Consider the following 23,514-nt stretch of genomic DNA (forward strand, 5'->3'; position numbering starts at 1 on the left):
ACTTAGGAAATCATGTTTATATCTAAAATATTACCTGTAAATTCAATAAACATTTTTCGATTATTGTCAAGTTTTGCTTGTAGTTTTCTGTTTTCTTCAAGATTCCTGCTAAGAAATCTTTCCAGAATGTTATCTTTCTAGAATGTTTAATAGAAAGCACCCATTAAAAAGACATTAACAGTGAAATCATTTTAATCATTTAAAATTTGTTATTTGGTATTTTCAGTGTTCTCCAATGACTATAGGGGTTAGCTAGATGTTTTGACAGAAATCTAATTCTCCTTTGCTGAACTTTGCTGATCATTTTAATTCCTGGCAGTTCAGTTACATCTGAACAAGGAAGACACAAGTTACAAGTTCTCAGTCATGGTCTTAGTCTTTGGGCTTCTCTGGAAAGAATTCATAGCATAAGATGAGCAAATTATTATACTCTCCCTAAATGTATATTTTTAAGTAAGAAAAGATCCAGTATAAAGCTGCCACATATACCTCAGAAAGTGCATAGTGGTTATAATGGCTTGAATTTGTTCTGAAGACTCATTTACAGGGTACATGAAGTTCTGCATCTGTACCTATAAATAAAATATTCCAGCTACCTGTGGAATTTGCTAGGAATATTGCTTCAAACTAGGAAAACTCTTTGTTGAACTGGAAGCTGTAATGTAGCTGGCTGTGGAGGCATATCTCTAAACATTTATAGTGCAATAAACTATTATTTTTAAATGTAAAACATCCATATTATTATGATTTGAGGGTTCCAAAGGCAGCAGCACACAGAGGTTTCCACCATCACTGGGACCTTGTTCGACAACAGTGAACTCGATCATGATCCTGTTCTCATAGTATACAATTAAAAGGAAATGAAAATAATGAAGTGTGAAAGTAGAGTTATCAAACATGTCTTGTTTGGTAGGGAATCATAAGTACTTAACAATACAGTAAAGTTATTACTTGTTTATTTCAGAGGCACAAGATAAGTTGTGACCTTTCAAATGGCATTATAGAAATGGTGATGGACAAATTCACAATTGACAATGAAGGTACCTACACAGTACAGATTCAAGATGGAAAAGCCAAAAATCAGTCTTCATTAGTTCTCATTGGAGATGGTAAGTTCAGTGAAAAATTAAAACTTTGACTCATGTGAAGAAATAAACTTCAATTGTTCCTTGAGTACCTTTATGACTAACTGATTATTCATTCACCTCTTCTAAAATTCAGCATTTAAGACGGTATTGGCTGAGTCTGAGCTCCAGAGAAAGGAATTCCTCAGGAAGCAAGGTAAGAGAGTAGATCGGTGACTTTAGGCCCATTTTGCACCTAATGATGCATTCCTGGTGAATAACAGGTGCTTTTAACTTTCGTACAACTTCTTTAGAAGATGAGTATGCTGCACAGTTGGAGAGGATATTGAACTCTTGTTGGATATAGATCTTATTTTCCAACATTGTCATTTAAAACTTGCAAATTGCGACATTTTCATTAAGTAGTGGAAATCTGTATAAGAGGTTATATTTGCTGAATATTCATAAGAAGAGTGTTTATTGTAGACTCTGAAAAAGCAAAACACTTCAGCATGTTTTGATATAAGCACACAAGTTGTCACTTCATTATAATTGACAGAAGAGCTGCCAGCACAGAGTCAGACAAGGAAGATTAAAAGCCTAATCCTGTGGATTCTATCCAGGCAAATTTCAGGAACCAAATGTATGTGTATTTGTTATATAGTTGTTAGATGTTTACAGTTTTTTAGGTACGTTTTGTAATTTTTTTTGAGCTATAAGTAAAATTACTACTAGATAGCTAATTCAGAATTCTATCACTGTGAAATGCTGAAGGAATTGAGTTTGAGCTCTAGTTTGTAATTTTTACTTGGCAATAACATGACTTTTAGAATGGATGTAATGACAATAATTACAAATAATTTATTCTAAACAGCTTAGGTAAAGTTCTCTGAGTAAGTACTGTAATTGTTATATTCTATCTTAAAAAAATTAATTATTCTGTTTACTGCATAAACTCACATGAGTTTCAGTTCTCAATGATCTAAGCAAAAGTCTAGAAATTTGCCATATTTCAGATGTGAGTATAGCAATTACAGGCTCTGATCCTACAGAAAGGAAAACATATTCATGAATTTACTGATATGAGTAACCACAACTTCAAAAGGACTAAACATATCAATAAATTTTCTTAGGGCATATATATTTGGATTTGGAACAACAGTGGGGAACAGGAATGTTTTCAGACTTCAAATAATTTAGACAAAAATTGTCTGGCATGGTATTTTGGCTTCAAATATTCAATTGGTTGAGTGTCAGAGTATCAGACTTGCATTTGTCCGTTATCAAGTTCCACCTGATTCAATGAAGCATCTTAATTGCAACTATTTTGTTTCTTTCCCATGCTTACTTGGAAATTGAGCATGAACATATTTAGCAAGCTTGTTTGTGTCACTCACCTTTTTACATTTACTCAGGATTAAATTGGTACGTCAGACACATGGGCTAATACAGTGAATACTTATTGCAGGACTTTTCCCTTTGTGCATTCAGGAGTGCCCTGAATCATTCTGATATAGGGATGCTAGAATGTAATTATTATTATTTTTGGTTCTTTTACTAGAACTGTCAGATATCCTTTCCTTCCTTCTACAACATAAGATTTAAGACTATTTTGTTTCTTAGGTCCCCACTTCTCAAAGTTTCTATATTGGGAAGTTACAGAAGAATGTGAAGTTCTGCTTGTTTGTAAGGTGAGGAAATACTCTTTAAATATTTTTTAGAATGTGTTGCTTAATAGTTGAGGAGAAAAATGCAATGAAAGATTTTGATGTTTTTGAAATTAAATCTTCTTAGACACGTTTAAAACTACACTTTCTGACATTTCCAGCAGTAAAATAAGTCAAAATCTACTCTCTTCCAGTGGGCCTTCTGGGCTGCAAGCGCACACTGCTGGATCATGTTGAGTCTTTCTTTTCCCCCAGATCTTTCTCCTCAGGGCTGCTCTCAAGTCATTCTCCACCCAGTCTGTATTTGTGAATGGATAATCCAATCTTATAATAACCATGAGCCATAAAATTATTTAAGTGCAATAACCAGCCTTAACAGGTTCTTCCTCTTTCCACAAAAGTAGTCTCAGTTCAAACTCTTTCCTCACTGTTTTCTGATTTGGATGTTCTTCTACTAATATATATATATATATAATTTAATCAAATGTAGCCAAACATGTAACAAAAGTTTTAGAATCAGTATTATAAAACAGGATTTTTATTATATTTGGCTAACGACATTTGATTCTTTTGAAAGCTGGTGTGCACAGAATTTAGAATAACTTCTGCTGTTAAGGTCTTATATGCCATTCTAAATTGATGTGTTTACACTTTTGTTGCTCTTCTCTAGAAAGACTAATTAGAGGCCTCAATTAAGACCTCAATTAAGGTCTCAAACTAAGTTAATTGAATTCAGTAAGCGTCAAACTGTTCTTCACTGTCTTTTCCTGTAGCACATATTCTATTGTATTAATTTTCTCCATTTCTTTTGAATAAATTTTTGACTTTTATTAGACCAACTTGAATCACTCACTATGAGTAATTCACATGCATCTTTTTATTTCTTCTCTCTGCTCACTAATTAGGAGGACTTTAACCTCAACTTATTCCCAGCAGAACTGACATGGGTGGTGAAACTGCCACTTGGTGAGCCCCGATTTTACCACCATAGCTCATTAGCTAATGTGGTACCTTTGCTGATACTGAAATACATAGCTGCAGCACTTTATAATCTCAACATGCGTCAGGCATGAACTCTGCTTATCCCTTTGTTCACATGTGGAATTGTATTGTTGAAACAATTATACTATTGTTAGCTCTCTACAAATTAATCTGAAATTATCCTTCATTTTTTGACTGTAGAGCCTGTTTATTCCACTGTGAAAGGCCGATATGCTTTTCATTGGTGTGTCTTTTCTTCATAGGGTCAGAAAATTTTATTTAAATGCAATCTAGGATGTGGTCTGCCTGCAAACTCATCATTTTAACTATGCTGTTAACCTTGTAATATTTATTACTGTTAGTGTGTGACTGGACATTAGGTTCAGGCCATTGTTGATTATGACTCCAATTAATTTTTATACATACGAGGAAGCTGAACAATTAAGTCTGTATTTATCTCACATGAGGTACCAGATGTTTAAAGTAGAAGAAGTGTGGCTGCCTCAATCTGTATGTGCAGTAATGAAATGCTCAAGGAGCAATCTCTGCCTCTTCAGACCATATCCTTCAGGGTGGCTTATATTCACACTGCTCAGTTGGCTCCCTGTAGAGAAGACTGAGCACACACAGGCTGCTTAGCACTTGGCACAGGTCTCTTCTAGATTCTGCCTTCTGCCTGTGCGCAAAATAGTTTGCACGGTTGTTTTCACCTCTTGAAAGAGCCTGGGATAATGTGAAGGGATAATGTGATCTGCAAGAGGGCTTTTGGCCAGGATGTTATCAAAGTCTGTGGCATGAAATGGGGTCTTTGGGAACTGGATGCTTGGTTAGGGCAGAGAACTGATAGTATGATCCAGGTTCATAACAGTAATAATAAACAAATATGGATTGTGTTATATAATAACACATCTAAAGAAGTATACATTACCTCTGGTACCACTTCCTTTTTGTGAGATTGGACCTGATTGAATTTTTACTTAAAATTTAATTCTAATTATCTTATTATTGGTATTGTAGATTCTGAATGACAGAAAGATATATTTATCCATCTGAATGACAATTTGATGTATTTTCTCTTTATTGTGTGCTTATTTTTCTATACATGCCAGCGTCTACTGTCATTTTTCTTCAAGAAATTCTAAATTTCAGAATGTTTGGAACCTACTCTTGCATATCTTTGACTATTATTTATACTGCATCTATTGAAAGCAAGACTTTTGGTGTCTGACTAAACAGTAAAAAAAAAAATAACTTTTCTTAGTCAATGACAACATCAAATAACTTCAGCGCTGCAAACTGCTTGTGTCTGAATCTCTGTGTATTTATTGTCAGATTGAGTGCTAACAGTCTTTGATGAAAAACTGTTGAAAAGTGTTAAAGGTTTCTTCCTTCAGGCTTTGTTCAAATAAAATTGCCACATATGTCATATGGCTACCGGAATAGCCACCTTATAGTTACTGGTAAATGTAAAATGCTTCTCATTTTTTTCAGGCAAGACATTGCTCTGGGCCAGATTGTGAGCCCATACACTGTCAGATGCATACAGCAACTACACTGATTATAAAACAGCAGGATACGTGATTATAGTGAGCAAATTTTGAAGACCTACCAGAAAGTAGGTCTTTTTTGTGAGAGCGAAAAAAAAGAGCTTTTGGGAGAGAGCAAAAAATCCCTCCTTGTATCTGGTCTATATCTGGTGATCTCTATAGTGAGTTTTTGTAGAGCTCTTTATCAAGAGTAAGATTCCTCTAATGTAAAAGGTTCAAAAATTGGCGTATGTATTTTCCTCTAAGCAAGCCACTTGATATATGTATGTATATAGAAAAGAATTAACTTCTAGGCTGCCCAGTATTTGTTTAGTTATTTTTCAAGATATTCTTAAGTGACTGCTTGGGGACTAAGAAATATCTTGCCAGCTATGTTCATCTACCAAAACCTTGTTAACTCTTCCCATGACCTGGAAGTCTTGGATGGGGAGAAGAACAAACCATCTCATGATTCAGGTGGAAACTGTTAGAGGCTTGTTACACCACCTGGACTGCCACAAATCCATATGGCCAGATGGGATCTACCTGAGAGTGCTGAGGGGACTGGTAGAGGTGATAGTCAAGCCACTTTCTGTCATCTGTCAGTGTTCCTGGTCAACCAGATGACTCAGAGGACTGGAGGCTTGCCAGTGTGATTCCCATCTACAAGAAGGGTGATAAAGAGGATTCGGGAAACTACAGGCCTGTCAGCATGACCGGTATGCCAGGGAAAGGTTATGGAGCAGATCATCTTGAGGGAGATCACACAGTGTGTGCAGGACAACCAAGGGATCAGGCCCAGCCAGCATGGGGTCATGAAAAGCAGGTCCTGCTTGAAGAACCTGATCTCCTTCAATGATCGAATGACCCAGCTGGTGGATGAGGGAAAAGCTGTTGACATAGTCTACCAAGACTATAACAAAACCTTCAACACTGTTTCCCATAGTATTCTCACAGTATTATTGTCCTCTACAACTACCTGAAGGGAGTTTGTTGTGAAGTAGGGGTTGATCTCTTCTCCCATGTAACTGGCAACAGGACTAGAGAGAATGGCCTCAAGTTGTGCCAGGGGATATTCATGTTGGACATTGAGAAATACTTCCTCTCTGAGAGATGATCTTGTAGGTCTTTTCCAACCTTGCTGATTCTAGGATTCTATGATTCTGTGACTGGGGATTCAGGCTAGGCACACAAATACCATTGCATTTATGTGGTTTTTGGAATGAAAAGAGTATAGAAACATTAAATAAACTCTAGTACTTCTGAAAAGGAGAAAAGTAAAATATATTGCCAAGGTTTCTAGTCACAGCTGAGCTTTTGGCTTCTGTGAATTAATACTTCTATGCCATTCATCCAGCAATATTTTAAGTGTTTCTAATGCACAATTTATATTTCCAAATTATAACAGTAGATGAGGTATACCTGTACTCTATTTATGTATTGCTCAGATCAGCTGCTACTATTACAGCAAAATTTTGGCTTTCAAGAACCTTTTCTGCATTTACACCACTTTGCTAAATTCTTTTGTATCAAGAGACAGTCCTAATTTGTAGGATTCCTCAAGTCTTTGTATTCCGCATAGGACACGTTGTGGAAAAAAGGATTTCTAGTGCCGCTTACAATTTTGAAGTCTCAAATGCTTATGGAATAGTAATTTCAGTGGCTCTTTGTGGTGCTGCCCTGAAAGGCGTTGCTTATGTAGCCAAGATAATTGTACAAATTGACTGAATATTCTCCCAGGTAGAGTCTAGATTCTGTGTTACAGGTCTCTGGAGACATGTGGCAAATGCAGAGGTCAGAGGAAATTTCAGCAGCTCTAATTTCTATTTTTTTACAGATAGCTGTAGACAAACTGCAACCAGATGACAAGTCTCTTCCTTAAGGGAACAGACTGACAGAATTGTCTTTAAGGATTTGACAGTGCTCTGAAGGCCTAAACTGCCTACTTCCAACCAGTTCTGTGCTGCAAATAAATGTTGTAGGAATAACATTCTGCTGAACAGGACTTGGTTTGGATTTATTTTTTTTACTTAACTTGATTTGACATGTGTTATAAAAAATTGGCTTCTTATGCTGCAAGTACTTTTGTGACCATGTATAGTACAGTATCTTTCATCAGGATATAGCCATGACTATGTGCCTTTTTCTGTTGTGCAGGTTGCAAACACAAAGAAGGAGACTGTTTTCAAGTGGTATAGGAATGGTTCTGGGATTGACGTTGATGAGGTGCCTGATCTGCAGAGGGGAGAATGTCACCTCACTATTCCCAAGGTACAGTATCACCTACTGATCAGACATGATAGCTTCTGCTTGACATGCTATAGATTTGCCAGGCAGATCACTCCACCAGTTATTATGATTTTTATGAAAAATTTTAAGAAAAGGCATATTTTGTACCCTTCAATTAGATAGTGAGTAGTTACTGCTAGTAAAAGAGTATACATTTTTGTTACAGATTCAGACATGTCTTGCTTAAGTTACTTAAAAATCCTCTGGTGAACTATTTTTTTTTTTTTTCCTTTTTTTTCCTTATTCCTTAATTTTTTAGTTTGTTCCAGCACTTTACAGTTGTCTTCGTTTTATTTCCTAAGATATAAGGCTTTTTAAGATTTATCTTCTTGCGAGGAAAATAAGCTGCTGAAGTATCCCCTGGATCAAGTCTTTGAGTTTTCAGCATAATGTGCATTCAGTTTAATTTTTTATTTAGTGTTTTTTTTAATTGTCTTCATGTTTTTATAATTTATTCCCTTCATTTCACTTGCAATAGGATACTGGCTTTCCAGTGGCTTTATTTTTCCTGTGTAGACTTTTTGGAAAGAGGGTGGTTTCAACTTGTCTTGAATTGCTGTCTTTAATTGTCATTTAACTACATAATACTTTTCCTATTGTCACTTTCTTGTGGGCTTGTATAAATGTAAGATTCAGTTAATCAGCCTCCAACCGGAATATAAGTAAGTACATATTTTCCTTTAAGTTTTTAAATAAATTAAAATAAATTGCACTATTGTAGTAGCATGTAATTTAACTATAGCTGCTGCTTGAAGAAATTCACTTAGTTGATTCTTGAGAAGTTAAAAGGAATAGATGCATTGTCTTGCTCTGCACATAATGACTCCAAAAAAGACAATAGATTTGAGTGAATAAAAATGGCATTTCTGAAGTTTATGTTAGTTGCAGTTACCCTCTTTCGCATCTTATTAAGCTACTTCTAGTTTCTGCTGATAAGGATCAATCCTGTTTGTCTTTATGGAACAAGAGGAAGAAGGAAAGAAAACCCACATTTATTAAGGCATTTGACTGGAACTTGAACTATGGTTTAGGCTTAGGAACCTAGATATAGCTGCTTAAAAAAAAAACAACACATGTACAAGCCATTTATATTTTCCCATCTTATCTCTGGCAAGATTATTGAACAGTAAGTCGATTGCAGTACAATGTCTGTTGTTTGATTTAGAAAAGCGTGAAGAGATTAAGCAAATATATTCATATCAAGTCGGTCAGTAAACATCTTGTGCTTTTCTTGTAGCTGTCTCGCAAGGATGAAGGAGTTTATAAGGCAACACTGTCGGATGATAGAGGTCATGATGTCTCTACCCTTGAATTATCAGGAAAAGGTAATATTCAGTTCACTGTATCAAAGTAATGATCTCTACATTCTCTCAAGAGATGTTCAAAAGCTACCTTTGCAAATTGCAAGCTAGCAAGCGTGTTTGGGGTTCTTTGTATTTCAGTACCTTCCTTATGGCACTGAGGCCTCAACTGCAGATGGCAAGTTTAGAGGGGGGGGACACTTTGCCTTATAATGATTACTTTCTAGCACCCTCACAGGCAAGAAGTGAAGTAAATTTTAATCAAGCAGGCACCATCTTTTATATGGGATCTTTTGTAAAGAGCTCTTTGTCAAGTTCAGTAAGTTTTAATGTCTACTAAAGACGTAGAATCAAGTCTTTCAAATATATTGAAGTGGGAGTCTCAGGGGGGACTGACTGTTATTCTAACTGTAAAGTCATAAAGCTATAATTCAGAAACTGTGAAAAAGCAGACCGAGTTGTAGAGAAAAACATGTTCACGCTCTTAAATGAATTACCGCCATTCAGCAGAGTAGGATTTTCAAGTAAAGTTTATGCTGACCACTGGAATGAACAGAAGATACTGTGGTTCTCCATCTTACAAGAAAGTACTCCAGTTTTCTATTACTTTGTATAATGTTCTCCCCATCCAGCATCCCATCAGTACTGTGATTTTTTTAAAGTTTGTTATGATACCTGGTTTATTCTATTTGCTCTCAAGAAGTTTATATTTGCCAAATTCTCTGCTACCAGCAGCAGATGGGTATGGTTTTCTCCAAGAATTTGATAATTTTTTATTTCCCTTGCACTCTCCTCTGAATGTGAACTGTCAAATTAATGACCTTTTATTGTTTCTGGCATGAAGGATACAAAGCCAAAGATCTGCCAGCACATGGCAGACACTGCATGCAGTGGGTACATTTATTGGCACAGCACAGAATTCATATATTGTACACAGGTAGTCTCCAATTTGTCTTGTACACCTGTTACAATTTTAATGGTTTTCTTTGCCTGAGGATATGAAGATTTCCCATATCACTTTAATTAAACTAAGCATTACAAAGCTATATTTTGATTAAATTTTGATGCTACATTTTCTTTCTTTCTTTTTTTTTTTCTCCACAGTGTATGATGATATAATTTTGGCACTGAGCAGAGTCAGTGGTAAGTAAATGCTGTCTTGGATTTTCATGTAGTTTTTCTATACTAAAGTCATCTGAGCCTAAGGCAGACAATTTTTATTGTAAGTGGGAAATCTATGGCAGTCATGATGCTTACATTTTTATGGGCATGTTATTAAGTTTTTGAATAGGCAGTCGACCTTGCTAATTGACACTATTAAGCGGGAACAAAGTATTATTCCACCTGGCTTGCTTGGTTTAGATACTGTGACAATGTTACAGCAATTATTTGTTTTATACTTCCCATTAGTAAATGAGCTTTATGATACAGATAGAACTAGATTCTGATCCTAATGCCAATAAGAAATTCAGAGCCATTCCAGTGAAAGAAGAGGAATTGCACTCAAATAAATTTTGCACGCTATTAAAATCATAGTGCCTTTATTTTATGGCAATTATATAACTAGCTGATTACTTCACAAAGGATCTTGCTAGTCATAATATTTGTATATGATCATAAAACCATAAACTTCCACTAAAATTTCATCTGATAAATATCATCAGATCTCCTTTGAGAAGCATGAATCATTGTCTCTTTACGGTACTTGAGAACTTCAGATCTTGAACATTTTTTGGTTCTCCATTTGACGGTTTCCTGTTCATTTCATTATATGTCTTGATTTGCATATATTCCATTTCACCGTAGGTAAGACTGCTTCTCCTCTGAAGATACTCTGCACAGAAGAAGGAATAAGGCTCCAGTGTTTCTTGAAGTACTACAATGAAGAAATGAAAGTCACTTGGTCTCACAGGTAGATGAGAATATATTTTCAAGTTCCTTCCTACATTGAAATTTATTTGAGAAAAATATAGTCTTGAACATTTGTTATTTTGTATTTGGTGTTTCCTGTAGTAACTGGAGCACGAGTGAATTTCTCTTAACAGCGTTTTATATTCTCAGTTCGCATAGGTAGTGGATACATTAAATGAAATATTGACAGACTTGTCCAGTACCTAGAAGTAACAGTACAAAAAAAGTACATGCAGTATTTCAATCTGTTACTCGGTGCCGGATTTTTTGTCCTCCACTGTATTATCTACTTGGTTCAAAGACAGTTAAGAATTGGAACACAGTTTTCTGTGCAATGTTGCTCTTTTCTATGAATAGATGAAATCCTCCTCCAGAAGTAGGTGAATCGCATGCTCTCACCATTTAATAAAAGCTTGTACTAAGAAAGCAATTAACCACAACATTCAAACTTTTTCACACTAAATATTTTAATTCTATTCCTCTTCTTCGAAATGACAGAAGAGGAAGGGAAAGAAGTACAAAATGTTTTAAGAATATCTGTCAGAGCTGAGAGTATAACTGGAATTCAGCTGTAAAATTTCAAATACTTTTTTTCACCCTCATGTTACTTTAATTTTAGACTTTGGTGGTACTTTTTATTCATCTGTGTATTTAGAGTTAGATGTGTGTCCAGGTGCTTTGGTATGTTAGGCCTCTATTATTTTGGAAACTGCATGGAGGATGTTGAAGGATTTTAAACCTCTTCAGGTATTTTCAATTTTCACATTCCTTGATGACCTCCAAAGATGACACACAGTGAAGTGTTCTGACCTGGACAGGAAGAGGATGGTGTGGCTGCACATTGTCTTTTTCAGTTAGGAATGTGAGAAAAGTGTCAGTGATCATTAGGTTCACGGAGTGCAAACAGACTTCTATGAGGGTGCTCAGTTGAACTCATAACTCAAGCTTTGTATTCAGTAAGTTCTTCTCCTTCTTTCAGTAAATTTGATGTTTGCATGATGAAAAGGAGAAGAAACTTTTTTTTTTCCTTTATCTTTTACTCAATCAGCTTCAGTTTCAAAGACTTATTCAATTCCACCATATGCTTCAAAGAAACATAAAAACAGAGAATATTGAAATATCAGCATGCAAATTTATATTTGATAGCTGATATCCCCCACATACTGATGTTCCATGTTGTGTTATTAAACATATTTTGAACAAATGACATTTCAATCATTTCATAAATATTATGATTAGGAGCTGGAGTTATTATGAAGAGCTAAAACAAATACTAAAACCAACCAAGCATAAATAACCAGCATCCTCTACACTCCCCCAAACTTGTTCCTTTTTCAAATGGAGTTCTATTACATTATTCCTGGACAAGAAGACTGAACATTTCCGTTTTTTCAGACAGCTGCCGACATATCATGAAACATAGTAAACAGATTTCCAGCTAGCTTTGAATTATCCATTATAATGAATAGCAGGAAATATAATAATATAAGACCTGAAACCAGAAAGCATTATCCACTCATGGCACAGTAGGGAATACAGTATTTTGTAATAAATAGTTATTTCTATCCAGGTATGTATTTTAATATACTGAACTCAATGTAGTCCTCTTACAGACAGAGAAATAACAAAAATTCCTTTTCCTCATCAAACTGGCTATGAAGCCAAATCAACCATGTCTGTGCAAATAAATTAACTGATCAAAGAGAAGCTAATGTTGACTTTATCTGCTAAAAAAAATCCAGTTAAGTATGCTTTGGGCAAAGGGAAGTAAAAAATCTTTTCTCTAGTTAATGAGAGAAAGCAAACTTCACAAGTCATTGAAAATAGCTTGGTTTCTGTACTCTTCCTAGACAGCTTCTTCTATTTCCACTCTTCAGGACAGATTACGGAGCAGAAGAACCACCAATCTAAATTAACATAGCATTTCTTATACTTGGGAAGTGATGTTTAGTCAATAGAATGCTACACATTGTTTTTTTTCAAAGTACATATTTACTAATTATCAGCACTTAGAACATTTGCTTCTTGTCTTGATCTCAAAAACAAATGAGCAAGCAAAGGTGTATTTTGTCTTGATGTGAGAATAATACATTCTATGTAAGTCTTTCATTATTTCATTAATATTTTTTGGAAGTTAATGAAAGGTAAACATTTTCTTCCTCTTGTAAAAAAAAAAAAAAACAGATTTTTTTTTTCCTTCAGTGAACTATTTTAATGCATTCCACAGTTACTCTGTTATTCATTGTGCATGAAGAGTTTAGAACTCTGAAGTCATACAGCATATTCACATTCAGATGTATATGGACAGTTCAACACAAACACAAATGTCTTTGTGGGGAGAAAAAAAATGAGGAGAGAATGAAGGTGTAAACCATCAGAAGGAAAGCTCAAGCTAATGATTCCAAAGTATTTCATACTTACATTGGAAGGAAAAGAATTGCATTCACTAGTTGCAATTTATTTCTAATTTGGAAACAGTGCGTTGTCTAACTTTTTATAGATGGTCTCCTATGGAGATTATATGTGAAAAGAATGTTTGAACACATTTCTATTCATTTTTCAAGGGAATCTAAGATTTCTTCTGGTGAAAAGATGAAGATTGGGGGTGGAGAGGATGTTGCCTGGCTGCAGATAACTGAACCCACTGAAAAGGATAAGGGGAACTACACCTTTGAAATCTTTGGTGACAAGGAATCCTTCAAACGCACACTTGATCTGTCTGGGCAAGGTATATTTTTAAGATCATACTTATATGGTGACTTCACAGATTAAACAGAAATAATCAGGAATGAAAAGAGGAATGCAGTAAAAATAGACATTCTGTTGTCAAAATTATATGCAATTTAGTTGCATAACTGTTTTTACCAGTAGTGACACTGAATTCAGGGTTTGGTTTTCCCTTCTGCTACTGTTTAATGCTGTTGTTTTTAAAAAAGCTTTAGTAAGGACATGTATTTAAATACTTAGACCAAAATGCAAATGATGTTCACAGACAACAACTCTCTCAACTGTTTTCTTACAGCTTTTGATGATGCCGTTGCCGAATTCCAGCGACTCAAGTAAGTGTTACATTTTTTTTCATTTTAATGCTACAATAATCTAATCACAGGAAAATTATTTCATTAATAATTTATTAATAACATTACAAATTTTTTTCCTCTCTTCAACAATTTTAGGGCAGCTGCTTTCGCTGAGAAGAGTAAGTTGATTTTATATTTTATTTTACATGTTCTACATGTTTTCTTTAAGACATCTATTGTGGTATGTTGCCATACCTGTCCAAGATCTGTAATGGCAGAAATCACATATTACTGCAGAATACTGCAATAATAATAGTAATTTGAGAGTTCATTTCTCTTTAATTCAAATGGAAACCCTCTGACTGCACATTTTACACATTTTGTAGTGATCCACTATGTCTTCCATGATCTGCAGAGTTTTTGTTAGGTGTTAGTATCTGAGTGTCACACAAGGAGGTGTTGACAGGAAAGCTAAGAATGAGACTGAATATTGGGATCTACATATTAAGTAGAAAATAACCTGCTAATGACTGTTGAATACATAACATGTTGAAAGAGAGATAGTATGGAAGCTTTTTACTACTGGAATTCTGGTACAAGATGCAATGTACCTTGAAAGATGCTTCTGCCCACAAAAAGGATGGCAGAACAGGTTTTCCTCTGATCTTAGATATCACTGCAATGCTGAAAGTACTTTGCTTTGCTCTTTTCCCAAAACTCAAGCTGTCAAGCTTGGTAGCAACTTCAAGGCTGTTGTATCTATCAGCTTAGAACTCCATAGCACAACCTCTGCTAAAAACGTGAGGGAACCATAAAATATGTTCATAAGAAATAACACAAAATATTGTAAAAATTGTATTATTTCATATTTAATTGGCCAAAAATTCCAGTGTGTGTTTATTCTAAGAGAAGTCCAAACAGAAATCATGACTAGTGGACTAGTGTGACACCATGTTAATAAAATAATTAAGAAATGAGTAACATTGAGCACTAAACCTCTTTTTTTTTTTTTTTTTTTTTTTTAAACTCCTAGATCGTGGTAAAGTCATTGGTGGTTTGCCTGATGTAGTTACTATAATGGATGGGAAGGTAAGTTTTTATCAATGAATCACTCTGCTGAAATTTCACACTAATGAAATGTTTTCTTCAGTGGGCAGAGGGAAGTAATACAGATGATTTTGCAAGTTGAGAGAAAAAAGAAGTAGTCATTTAATTGTGCATAGGTTCCATAAGCTGGCTATACAGTTAGGGGAAGCACAGCCTAATTCCTATCTCAGGCAGTCAAGGTCATCCTCAAGAGGTGCTGGTCTTTTGTCCTGATTACATGGAGACTGAATTAACTGCAGACTCAAATCTGTGTTGAGTCTCAGCTCTGCATACTGACCAGAGCAGTTCAAGGGGAGAAACTTCTCTTGCCCTCTAGGAGAATCTAAAGAGGCAGGAGGAGACAGCCACTCTGTCACCCAATGTAACACAAGGGGAGGTACTTGGAAATGATTATTCACACAGTATGAGAACTAAGGAGTGTGTAGTAAGTAGTCACTGCAATGAAAAGGAAGTGTTCTTTCAAGAGGTTCATAATTTATTTGTGCCTTAATACCTTAGATCAAAATAGATTTGCATCCAAAAGAAGAAAACAGTACTGTTATGAAGAGAAATCTAGCATGGCTGTTAAACACAGTCTTCTCAATATAGCTCATACTTATAATCAGTTTATAATCCACAAATTGTGGAAAGAAGGAATATGCACTGGAAGTAGGATCACAGTGCTTATTCTCATTTTGTACACTTCTTTATGCAGTTGTTTTTGATTTCTAAAAGACCTAGGACTTTACTCCAACATACTATAGCAAATCAGCTTGTGAGCCAGTGTGACTCTTACTATCTGCAGTTTCTTAAGATCGTGTTGAATGGGGAGTTTAAGTGTACTGTGTGATATACATCTTGAGAAACTACAGCTGCGTTACCCTGTGTGAAAACTGTCCTCTTGGCCAGAGAAAGGGTAATGCATAGCTCTTCCAGATTTTATTGTACACAGCCATTTCTAGATATCCAGATATAGTCTCTCCTTAGAAGTGCTGAATCAATGAGGCCTTGTAGTGGATGCTGAAAGCTGCTCAGCTCTAGACCAAATCAAGACAATTTTATTCTTGGCCCATTCCTTCCTTTGTGGTGCCTTCTAGTTGTAACAGACTAATGCACTTCATGGCATGAGAGCCAGTCTCTTGGGAAGTTAGGTATAATCCACTTGATGACCAACATCTTAGTGTTTGTTAGGAAACAGCCAGGAGAAGTCAACCTGACTGCGTGCACACAATAGCTGAAGTTTCCTCATAAAAAAATTATGCCCTAAAGCTTATGAACTTAAATTAAGGAAATACTACACAAAAAGTTTCCAGAAGTTAGAGGAGTTTGAAGAGGAGTAACCATATGAGGATTAAATAACTGAATATCCAAAGGGAATACCTCTGATTCCTAAAATCAGGGAAAACAAAACATATCAGGAAGAATTGAAATTTTTAATTTACCTGTAAATTATATATGAACAGGTACCATGCAGAATTCATGTAAGTACAAGTGAGATGTTGCTTTACAAAAACAAGAAAAAGAAAAGAGAGGTATCCTCATGCAATGGAATGGTATATCTATGCAAATATATGAATACAAAACAAAGCTTTACTAACTTTTGTTAAGAAGGTATAAATGATTTTAGGCCACATCTATAATTTAATAAATTAGAACAGGTCCAAATGATCTAAAATGACTGTGGAATATATCTGCTCTCTGGCAAGCTTTTAATATTAACATATTAAGACTTGATTAATTATTATGATTGAATTATTAATTGCTCTTAAATGAGGTCATTTTTGAGAGTAATAGTCATGAAATGTTGCTCAAGTTACAGAAAGGACAATGAGATTTAAACTTGCTATTTGCTATCAGAATTAGTTTGATTTCCCAACATTTAATTTTTATATTTACATTACTCCTTTAAATATTTTATAGAAACGTTAGTTCCTATAGGTCATTAGTTAACTTTACATCCTACATGATATCACTTCTTTAAGGGTGCTTGCACACTTAGGTAGCCATCAGGTTGTATCCAGAGCACATAAATCTTCCTTCAACAGTCCCCTCTTATTTTGGAGGAACACCATATGCAAAACTGCTTCTATTTGTGTATGCATAGCACTTCCAATCACTTAAAATTTGTCAGGTTTTTTTTTTTTTCTCACTGTGTAATATCATATCTATTTGTTCATCAGAATTCAAGAAAAAATAGTGCAAAAAACATGCACGTGTGCACAAGGATGGATTTTCTCTGCTTCCTCTTGGTCAGGAATCTGTGGATCTTAAAAGAGTAATTGTGAGGGTATGGTCATTCTGGTACAAGTTATTTAATTATTTTTTTAACACAGTGATAAAATTTTCATACTGAGATAAGTTATATAGGCAAGAATTTTGTGGAAATGGAATTCAGTAAAAGATGGACAAAGTAGGCAGTAATCAGTGCAACTTCAGAAATGATTACTTAATGTATTCTGTCATCATTACATAAATGCATAAAATCTGTGCACATACACAATGGTCAAAATGGGATTCAGAAAGCAATCTATATAGATTTGGAAGAATAACCATCAAAATTTTGTGAGCTTCTTTAGTCCTAGTTCAGTTCTGAGAAAATACCTGGACTGTCAGGATCGCCTACAAAGTCATTTTTGCTATTCTCTTAACACACTGAGTATGCACGCAACACTTTCACAACCTTTATGAATTATTTAGTCTTCATAAAATATTTCCATTTTACGAGTCAGCAGCATTTGTAATCAACGTCTGATGATTCATGTTATGTACTATTTTTTAAGTGATTTTTTTTTTAATGTCATCTTGAGCAATAACCTCCAGAGGCCTAGGTTGGAAAAGATTTGCTCAGTTCTCTTCCCTGCTGTGTTCAGGGAATCTTCAAGGTTGTTTTTAAACCTATCATTGCCTGAGTATCATGTCAGACTAACGGGTTGCCAGGAGTCTCCTGCAGGCAGGACTGCATTGGCAGTCCTACTTAGTATTCAGAATCTTACCTCAGGGCTATTACTGCATCACAGTCACTGGTAAGATGGTGGAAAATCTCAGTGGAAGAGAAAAATATAGAAACTCTACTTTTCAGTCCTCAAGAACATGCTGCCTGTCTTACTTTAATTTACTAGGAGTAAGAAGTGTCTGAAAGTAATACTGAGAATATTCTGTTTAAACAAACCTGGCCAATCGTTAAAAATATTTCTTTTTTAACTTCCTTAGACTCTGAATCTGACCTGTACTGTGTTTGGAAACCCTGACCCAGAAGTGGTTTGGTTCAAGAATGACAAGACTCTCGAGCTTAATGAGCATTATTTGGTTTCACTGGAACAAGGAAAATATGCCAGTTTGACAATCAAGGGAGTGACCTCAGAAGATTCGGGCAAATATAGCATTTATGTCAAGAACAAATATGGCGGGGAAACAGTAGATGTCACTGTAAGTGTATACAGACATGGTGAAAAAATACCTGAAGTTAATCAAGGCCAGCTTGCAAAACCTAGAGTAATACCACCATCAGGAGCTAGTTCTACCTAGAACCCAGGGGCAAGATAAAACGCCAATAAGTAAAGCCTGTAACTATGTTTGATGAACAAAGTAGTATATGTGAGCTGTAGCTGAGGTATTCCCACAGATAACTAATTGGTACTCTCCAAATGGAAACTGAGCTTTTAGAAGTTTGCTTTAGAGTGGTAGCTGTGCTACAGCGCTGTACACATATGCACTGAAATCATTATGACTATGTGTAATAGTGTAGTACTTCAAAATAGAAAAAGCCAAATGCCTTCCCGAAGTTCCTTGTGGGCAATGGCAGATTGCATAAGCCTACAGTAAACCTCCATTTCTACACCTTCAGCAAAACCCATTGAGCATCCTCTTGAGAAAATTGAGAACAAATGTTTCATCAATGAAGGTAGTGAACTGTAGTTACATGCTCAGAAATGATTCCCGCTCTGTTACACACACAGTCCCTTTGGCTTTGAAGCCTCTGATTGCATAACTTTAGTGGATAGTCTCTCTATTTACTAATTATATTGTTATTTTGTAGTGTGATTTTTTCTTTAGTAGAGCTCAGTAGTTTTACAGATGTTTACTATCTGCTCATTGAAGCATAGGTTACATGGTTGTATTTTGTTTTTCCTGCATTGTGCTAATAAAACTTTGAAAGTCACCTTTGCTACTCACTGCTCCAAATCACACCTAACTAGTTTTGTTTACTCTCTTTCGTTGTTTAATTATTGCTTATTGCACAATTTCACAGCTGGTAGCATGCAGACAATCAACTTTCAATAAATGCAAATTATGGTTAATCACAGTCAATGGGTGGCACTTATGATATTAATTTCACTCTTTGCAATACAGACCAAGATGCAAGATCAAACTGGTATCAAAAGACATGTATATAACTCAGTCATTTAGGATAATTACCCCTCTGATTCTCCTCTATCCAAAATGAACAGAAAAGCTCTCCCATAGATGGTGTAACGTTCTGCTAAGCTAAGATTTAAATATGATATATTTATATATATGAATGTCTTCAAAAGACTGTTCATATCTTTCATGAAATATATGACTGCAGCACTGTGATTTTTGTTTTTGATGGTTGCTTTTTTTTTTTTTTAGATCAGGTTCTCTATTTCAGTAAAATTTAATTTACCTACTTAGACAAGCCCTTGTTATTTGCTAAGCAGCTTTCAGCTAAGAGTTTAACAGTGAGAAATAGTGGTGATAGTGATACAAACATCCCAGATACAGCCCTCCTCTCTTTTGACTTCTCCCAGTCTCTAGGATAAAGGAACCTTGTGGGAGGCAAGGGTGGTTGTACGAATTGAGTCTATACAAAAAGCACTGCAGAATCTTCACCAGGGAAGCTGGATGTGGAGGTGTTTGGTACAAGTGTCAGGAAAGTAACTGTGTTTGAGGGTCATAGCTGAAAGTCATAGCTCAGATCTGAAAATATGGAAGAAATATTTATCGTTGTTTTGTTTTGTTTCTGTTTGTTTTACCCAGTAGACAAGTTGAAAAAAAAATCCAACAGTAAATATATATATTTTTATATAAATAAATATACATATATTATATAAATAAATACATATAATATATTTAAATAATATTATATATATATATTTACTGTTGGATTTTATATCTGTCATCTAGGTGATATAGAATTCCTTTTTTTTTTTTTTTTTTGTCTGGAAAAGAAATAACTTGATTCAAAAATATTTTATTTGAGAGATAGAGGACGTGAGAAGACAATTTACAAACTGTCAAATATTGTAGGTTAGAACAGTCATCCAGGAGACAGGAGAACAACATCACAACATTCAGTCGTTCCCCTTCTGCCTCTTCTAAATCCATGGGGATTTTGAACCTAAATCTGACCATCAGAGGTAGTGCACTAATCCCCCATCTTCTCTGTATTTTGCATTTGTATATGAAGTGCTGCTTCTCCCAGTTTTTCATTTTTTCCCTTTGTGTGACTACTAAATAGACACTGAAAAAAAGACTAGACCTATAAGTCCTACCTCTCATATGAGCATGTTAAATGCAAAATTAGTGAGGGTTCCTCCATTTCTGTTAGTTCATCTTAGTTCCCAGCACTGAACGAGGATATGAGAGTTTGCTGACTGCAAACTGCATAAGAACCCAATTGTTTGAACATGAATTTTTTGGTGATAGATTCATTGTGATTTCAAATTGCTCAAATGCAAGCCTGTTTTGCAGTTCACCATCATCTGTGAGAATTCATGAAGAAAACAACAGCCTAGCTCTGTAAAGGAAATAGTCACACTTTATTAGAGGTTAATCTGCTTTTAAATAAAAAGTTTTTAAAGACTCTATGAAAGGTGAGCTTATGTATAAATACAAAACAAAGAGCCAAGAGTTACATTACACATTGATCAAAAATGCTTTTTTTTTGCGGGTGAAAAATTAATGTGGAACCAACATGTCAATGAATGAAAGTAATTGACAAGGTTCAGCACTCAAGAACACGACATTACCATGAAATAGTTTAAATAGGAGGTTTTAGCACAAAGCAAAGTAATGCTTCAAGTACATAACAAGGTAAGAAAATATTATTTCTATGGATCTGCTATCACAAGAATTTAATCAAATCCTTCAATTACATAACTCAATTTTTCTTCCTTTCTATTCTAATTTAGTCTTTAAGGCCTTTAAGGTTTTCAAAATCTTGCTAAGGCAGTCTCACAAAGCAGCAGAGCCAGTCTCTGTAGCACACAAAGTGAGTATCAGCAAGAATTTAATATTTTTCTTATCTCCTTCTACAGTACCCAGGTTAATTTTAGCTGAGACTATCAAATTATTGCATGTTATGGCAGCTTTTCAGAGGTATCCTTGGGCACAGGAGACAAGGTTAGCCTCATCTCAGTTATACCTTTAGCTGGCCTTCTTAGTTAAGCAAGCTTCACTTATTTCCTTTCAGGCAAAAAGAAATAATTTATTATGACAGTTAATCCTCCGCTGAAGTACAGAAATTATCATTTGCAGGAACACGGCATTCAGAAGGCTAAGGACTTCCAATAAACTGTTTCACATTTTTCAGTGTTCAGTACAGCTTTGATTCTCCTGTATATATTTAAAAATCTCGTTACCAGTGCTAGGAAATGAATCAGGTTAACTCTGTTAAAAAAGGATAATATTTTCAGAGAGAATGTGCATCTAGTTGCCCAGAGGGGCTATACAAGCCTGTGGCTATTAGAGGAACAAATAAGATGCTCTGGTGATTGTCAGACGGAATTCATGATGAGGCACATTAGCATTTGAGCACATTATTCACAGGCTTAATTTAGTTAATAAACATTTTGAAGGAGGAAGGGGAGAAAGTAAGAATTGCTTCAAAAGGTCTGATGTCAATGAGCCTGTTGACCCCTTGGAGGTCAATAGAGATCTCATTCATAGTGCACATGAATCTTGTCTATGGCTTCCTCACAGGGGGAAACAGGGAGGCAGCACTGATCTCTCTTTGATGACCAGAGATAGAACCCAAGGGAATAGCATGAAGCTGTGATACGGAGGGTCAGGTGGACTATAAGCAAAAGGTTCTTCACCAGAGGATGGTCAGACACAGGCACAGGCTCCCCAGGGCAGTGGTCATGGCCCCAAACTGCCCAAGTTCAAGGAGCATCTGGACAAATCTGTCAGACATAGTATGTTTTTTGGTGGTACTGTGTGGAGCAAGGAGTTAGACTTGATGATCTTCATTGGTTCCTTCTAACATGGACTATTCTATGATTCTACGATTTTTAGAATTTCAGGGCCTCATTACAATGGATTAGCTATTTCTCTTACCGTAAAGAAAAAAGTCTTTGAGGATGATTTTCTGTCACACAGGTAAATTTTGTGTAGCCTGAGTTTCATGCTGTGCTTTTCTAGGCAGTGCTGGCATGAAACAAAGCTGCTTTGTCAGAGGAGGCAGATAAAATGTCACCCACTTGTGCTAACAGGACAAACACCACGGCTGTGACTGTCATGTTGGCTGTCTGCCACAAGGCTGGCAAGGCTGCATTTCTTCTGAGCACCCATTTCTTTTTAATTAGCTTTGATAAATTACCCTTTATTCGAGGAAAACAAGTTCTAAGAAAATTTTTCCTAAGGCCAATTTACAGGTACTTTTTATGAGAAAATGGTATTTTTTATGTGACAGTGTTTGCCTCCAGTGTATACCTTTGTCCAGCCCATGAAGTTCACTTGCATTCCACACCTTAAAAAGCTGTGTATAGTACATTAATCTACTCTTTCATGGAAACAGAAGTTCAGTGATAATAGTACCCTACGTGGTGTTAAGTTTTAAAAAGAAATAGTTTTTAAAACAGTTTTTAAAAGAAACTTTTGAAATATAATAAAGCACTTTATATTGTTTAGTAGAACTAAAAATCAAACCTCTAGATGGCACCAGAAGAACAAGATAGAAATGAACAGTCTTTAAAAAATTCTGCCAGCTATAGCATATCCATCTTTTTGATGCAAACACATCACTTAGGGAATGGGAGATTATTAAAAGCATTACACTTATGCTAGTGACAAGGACAGGTCCAACAAATGACTGTTTCCCGGAAATAGCAGGTGATTTTGCAAGCAATAATGCTGCCTCTTAATCTTTGCATGATGCACATTAAGAGGTTAAGTATGCCTCTGTAAAATATTGCAAGACTCATATTACAGCAAGTTTCTCCTTAGGATGTGATAATTCTAACCGCAGCACATCGACTATATTTACAAGGGGAGATTCAGGCTCTAGAGGTAAAACTCTCGGACTTAACAGCCTCCACTTTTCCTAATATTGTTAGATCCTTGTCCTACAATTTTTGTTCAGTCCTTTTAGAGGGATGATTCCATTTGAAATTAGCAGAAGGTTTAGGAGAAAAAGAGCTCAGGATCCAGCTCTCAGCACCACCACTGCAAGACCCAGTGATGCCAAGGCCTGTAAGAAACTATCAGTAGCCTTCTATACTGATATTCCATTCCTCATTGGAATGTGCAGTAAGTCAGTACTAGCTTTGTCCTTGGATATTAGCTCAAGGTTTATTTTAAAAATAGCTCACTTGACCTCACATCATTTCCATAATGAACATTTGAACTTTGTGTGGTAGCATTAAAGAACTGTTAAATTGTAATAAACTTCTCTAATTTTTTAAGTTAATGTAACTTCATTTTCTATT

At 35.5% G+C, this 23,514-nt stretch overlaps 1 protein-coding gene across 2 annotated transcripts in view; it reads left to right on the forward strand.

Annotated features, from left to right (window-relative positions):
- The window catches only part of MYOM2 (myomesin 2), a 73,387-nt gene extending 54,234 nt beyond the window's left edge, over nt 1–19,153 (forward strand). For both annotated transcript variants that reach the window (XM_052697026.1, XM_052697037.1), the window contains 12 exons: nt 965–1,109; nt 1,222–1,281; nt 2,688–2,755; nt 7,396–7,509; nt 8,765–8,852; nt 9,933–9,971; nt 10,635–10,740; nt 13,304–13,467; nt 13,762–13,798; nt 13,916–13,938; nt 14,793–14,848; nt 18,056–19,153. In XM_052697026.1, coding sequence (XP_052552986.1) covers nt 965–1,109; nt 1,222–1,281; nt 2,688–2,755; nt 7,396–7,509; nt 8,765–8,852; nt 9,933–9,971; nt 10,635–10,740; nt 13,304–13,467; nt 13,762–13,798; nt 13,916–13,938; nt 14,793–14,848; nt 18,056–18,370 — 1,215 coding nt within the window. In that variant the 3' untranslated portion in view covers nt 18,371–19,153. The remainder of the gene's footprint in view (nt 1–964; nt 1,110–1,221; nt 1,282–2,687; nt 2,756–7,395; nt 7,510–8,764; nt 8,853–9,932; nt 9,972–10,634; nt 10,741–13,303; nt 13,468–13,761; nt 13,799–13,915; nt 13,939–14,792; nt 14,849–18,055) is intronic.
- The last annotated feature ends 4,361 nt before the right edge of the window (nt 19,154–23,514 follow it).

This window comes from Tympanuchus pallidicinctus, unplaced genomic scaffold (genome assembly GCF_026119805.1).
Source record: "Tympanuchus pallidicinctus isolate F22 unplaced genomic scaffold, pur_lepc_1.0 scaffold1, whole genome shotgun sequence".
NCBI classification, from domain to species: Eukaryota; Metazoa; Chordata; class Aves; order Galliformes; family Phasianidae; genus Tympanuchus; species Tympanuchus pallidicinctus.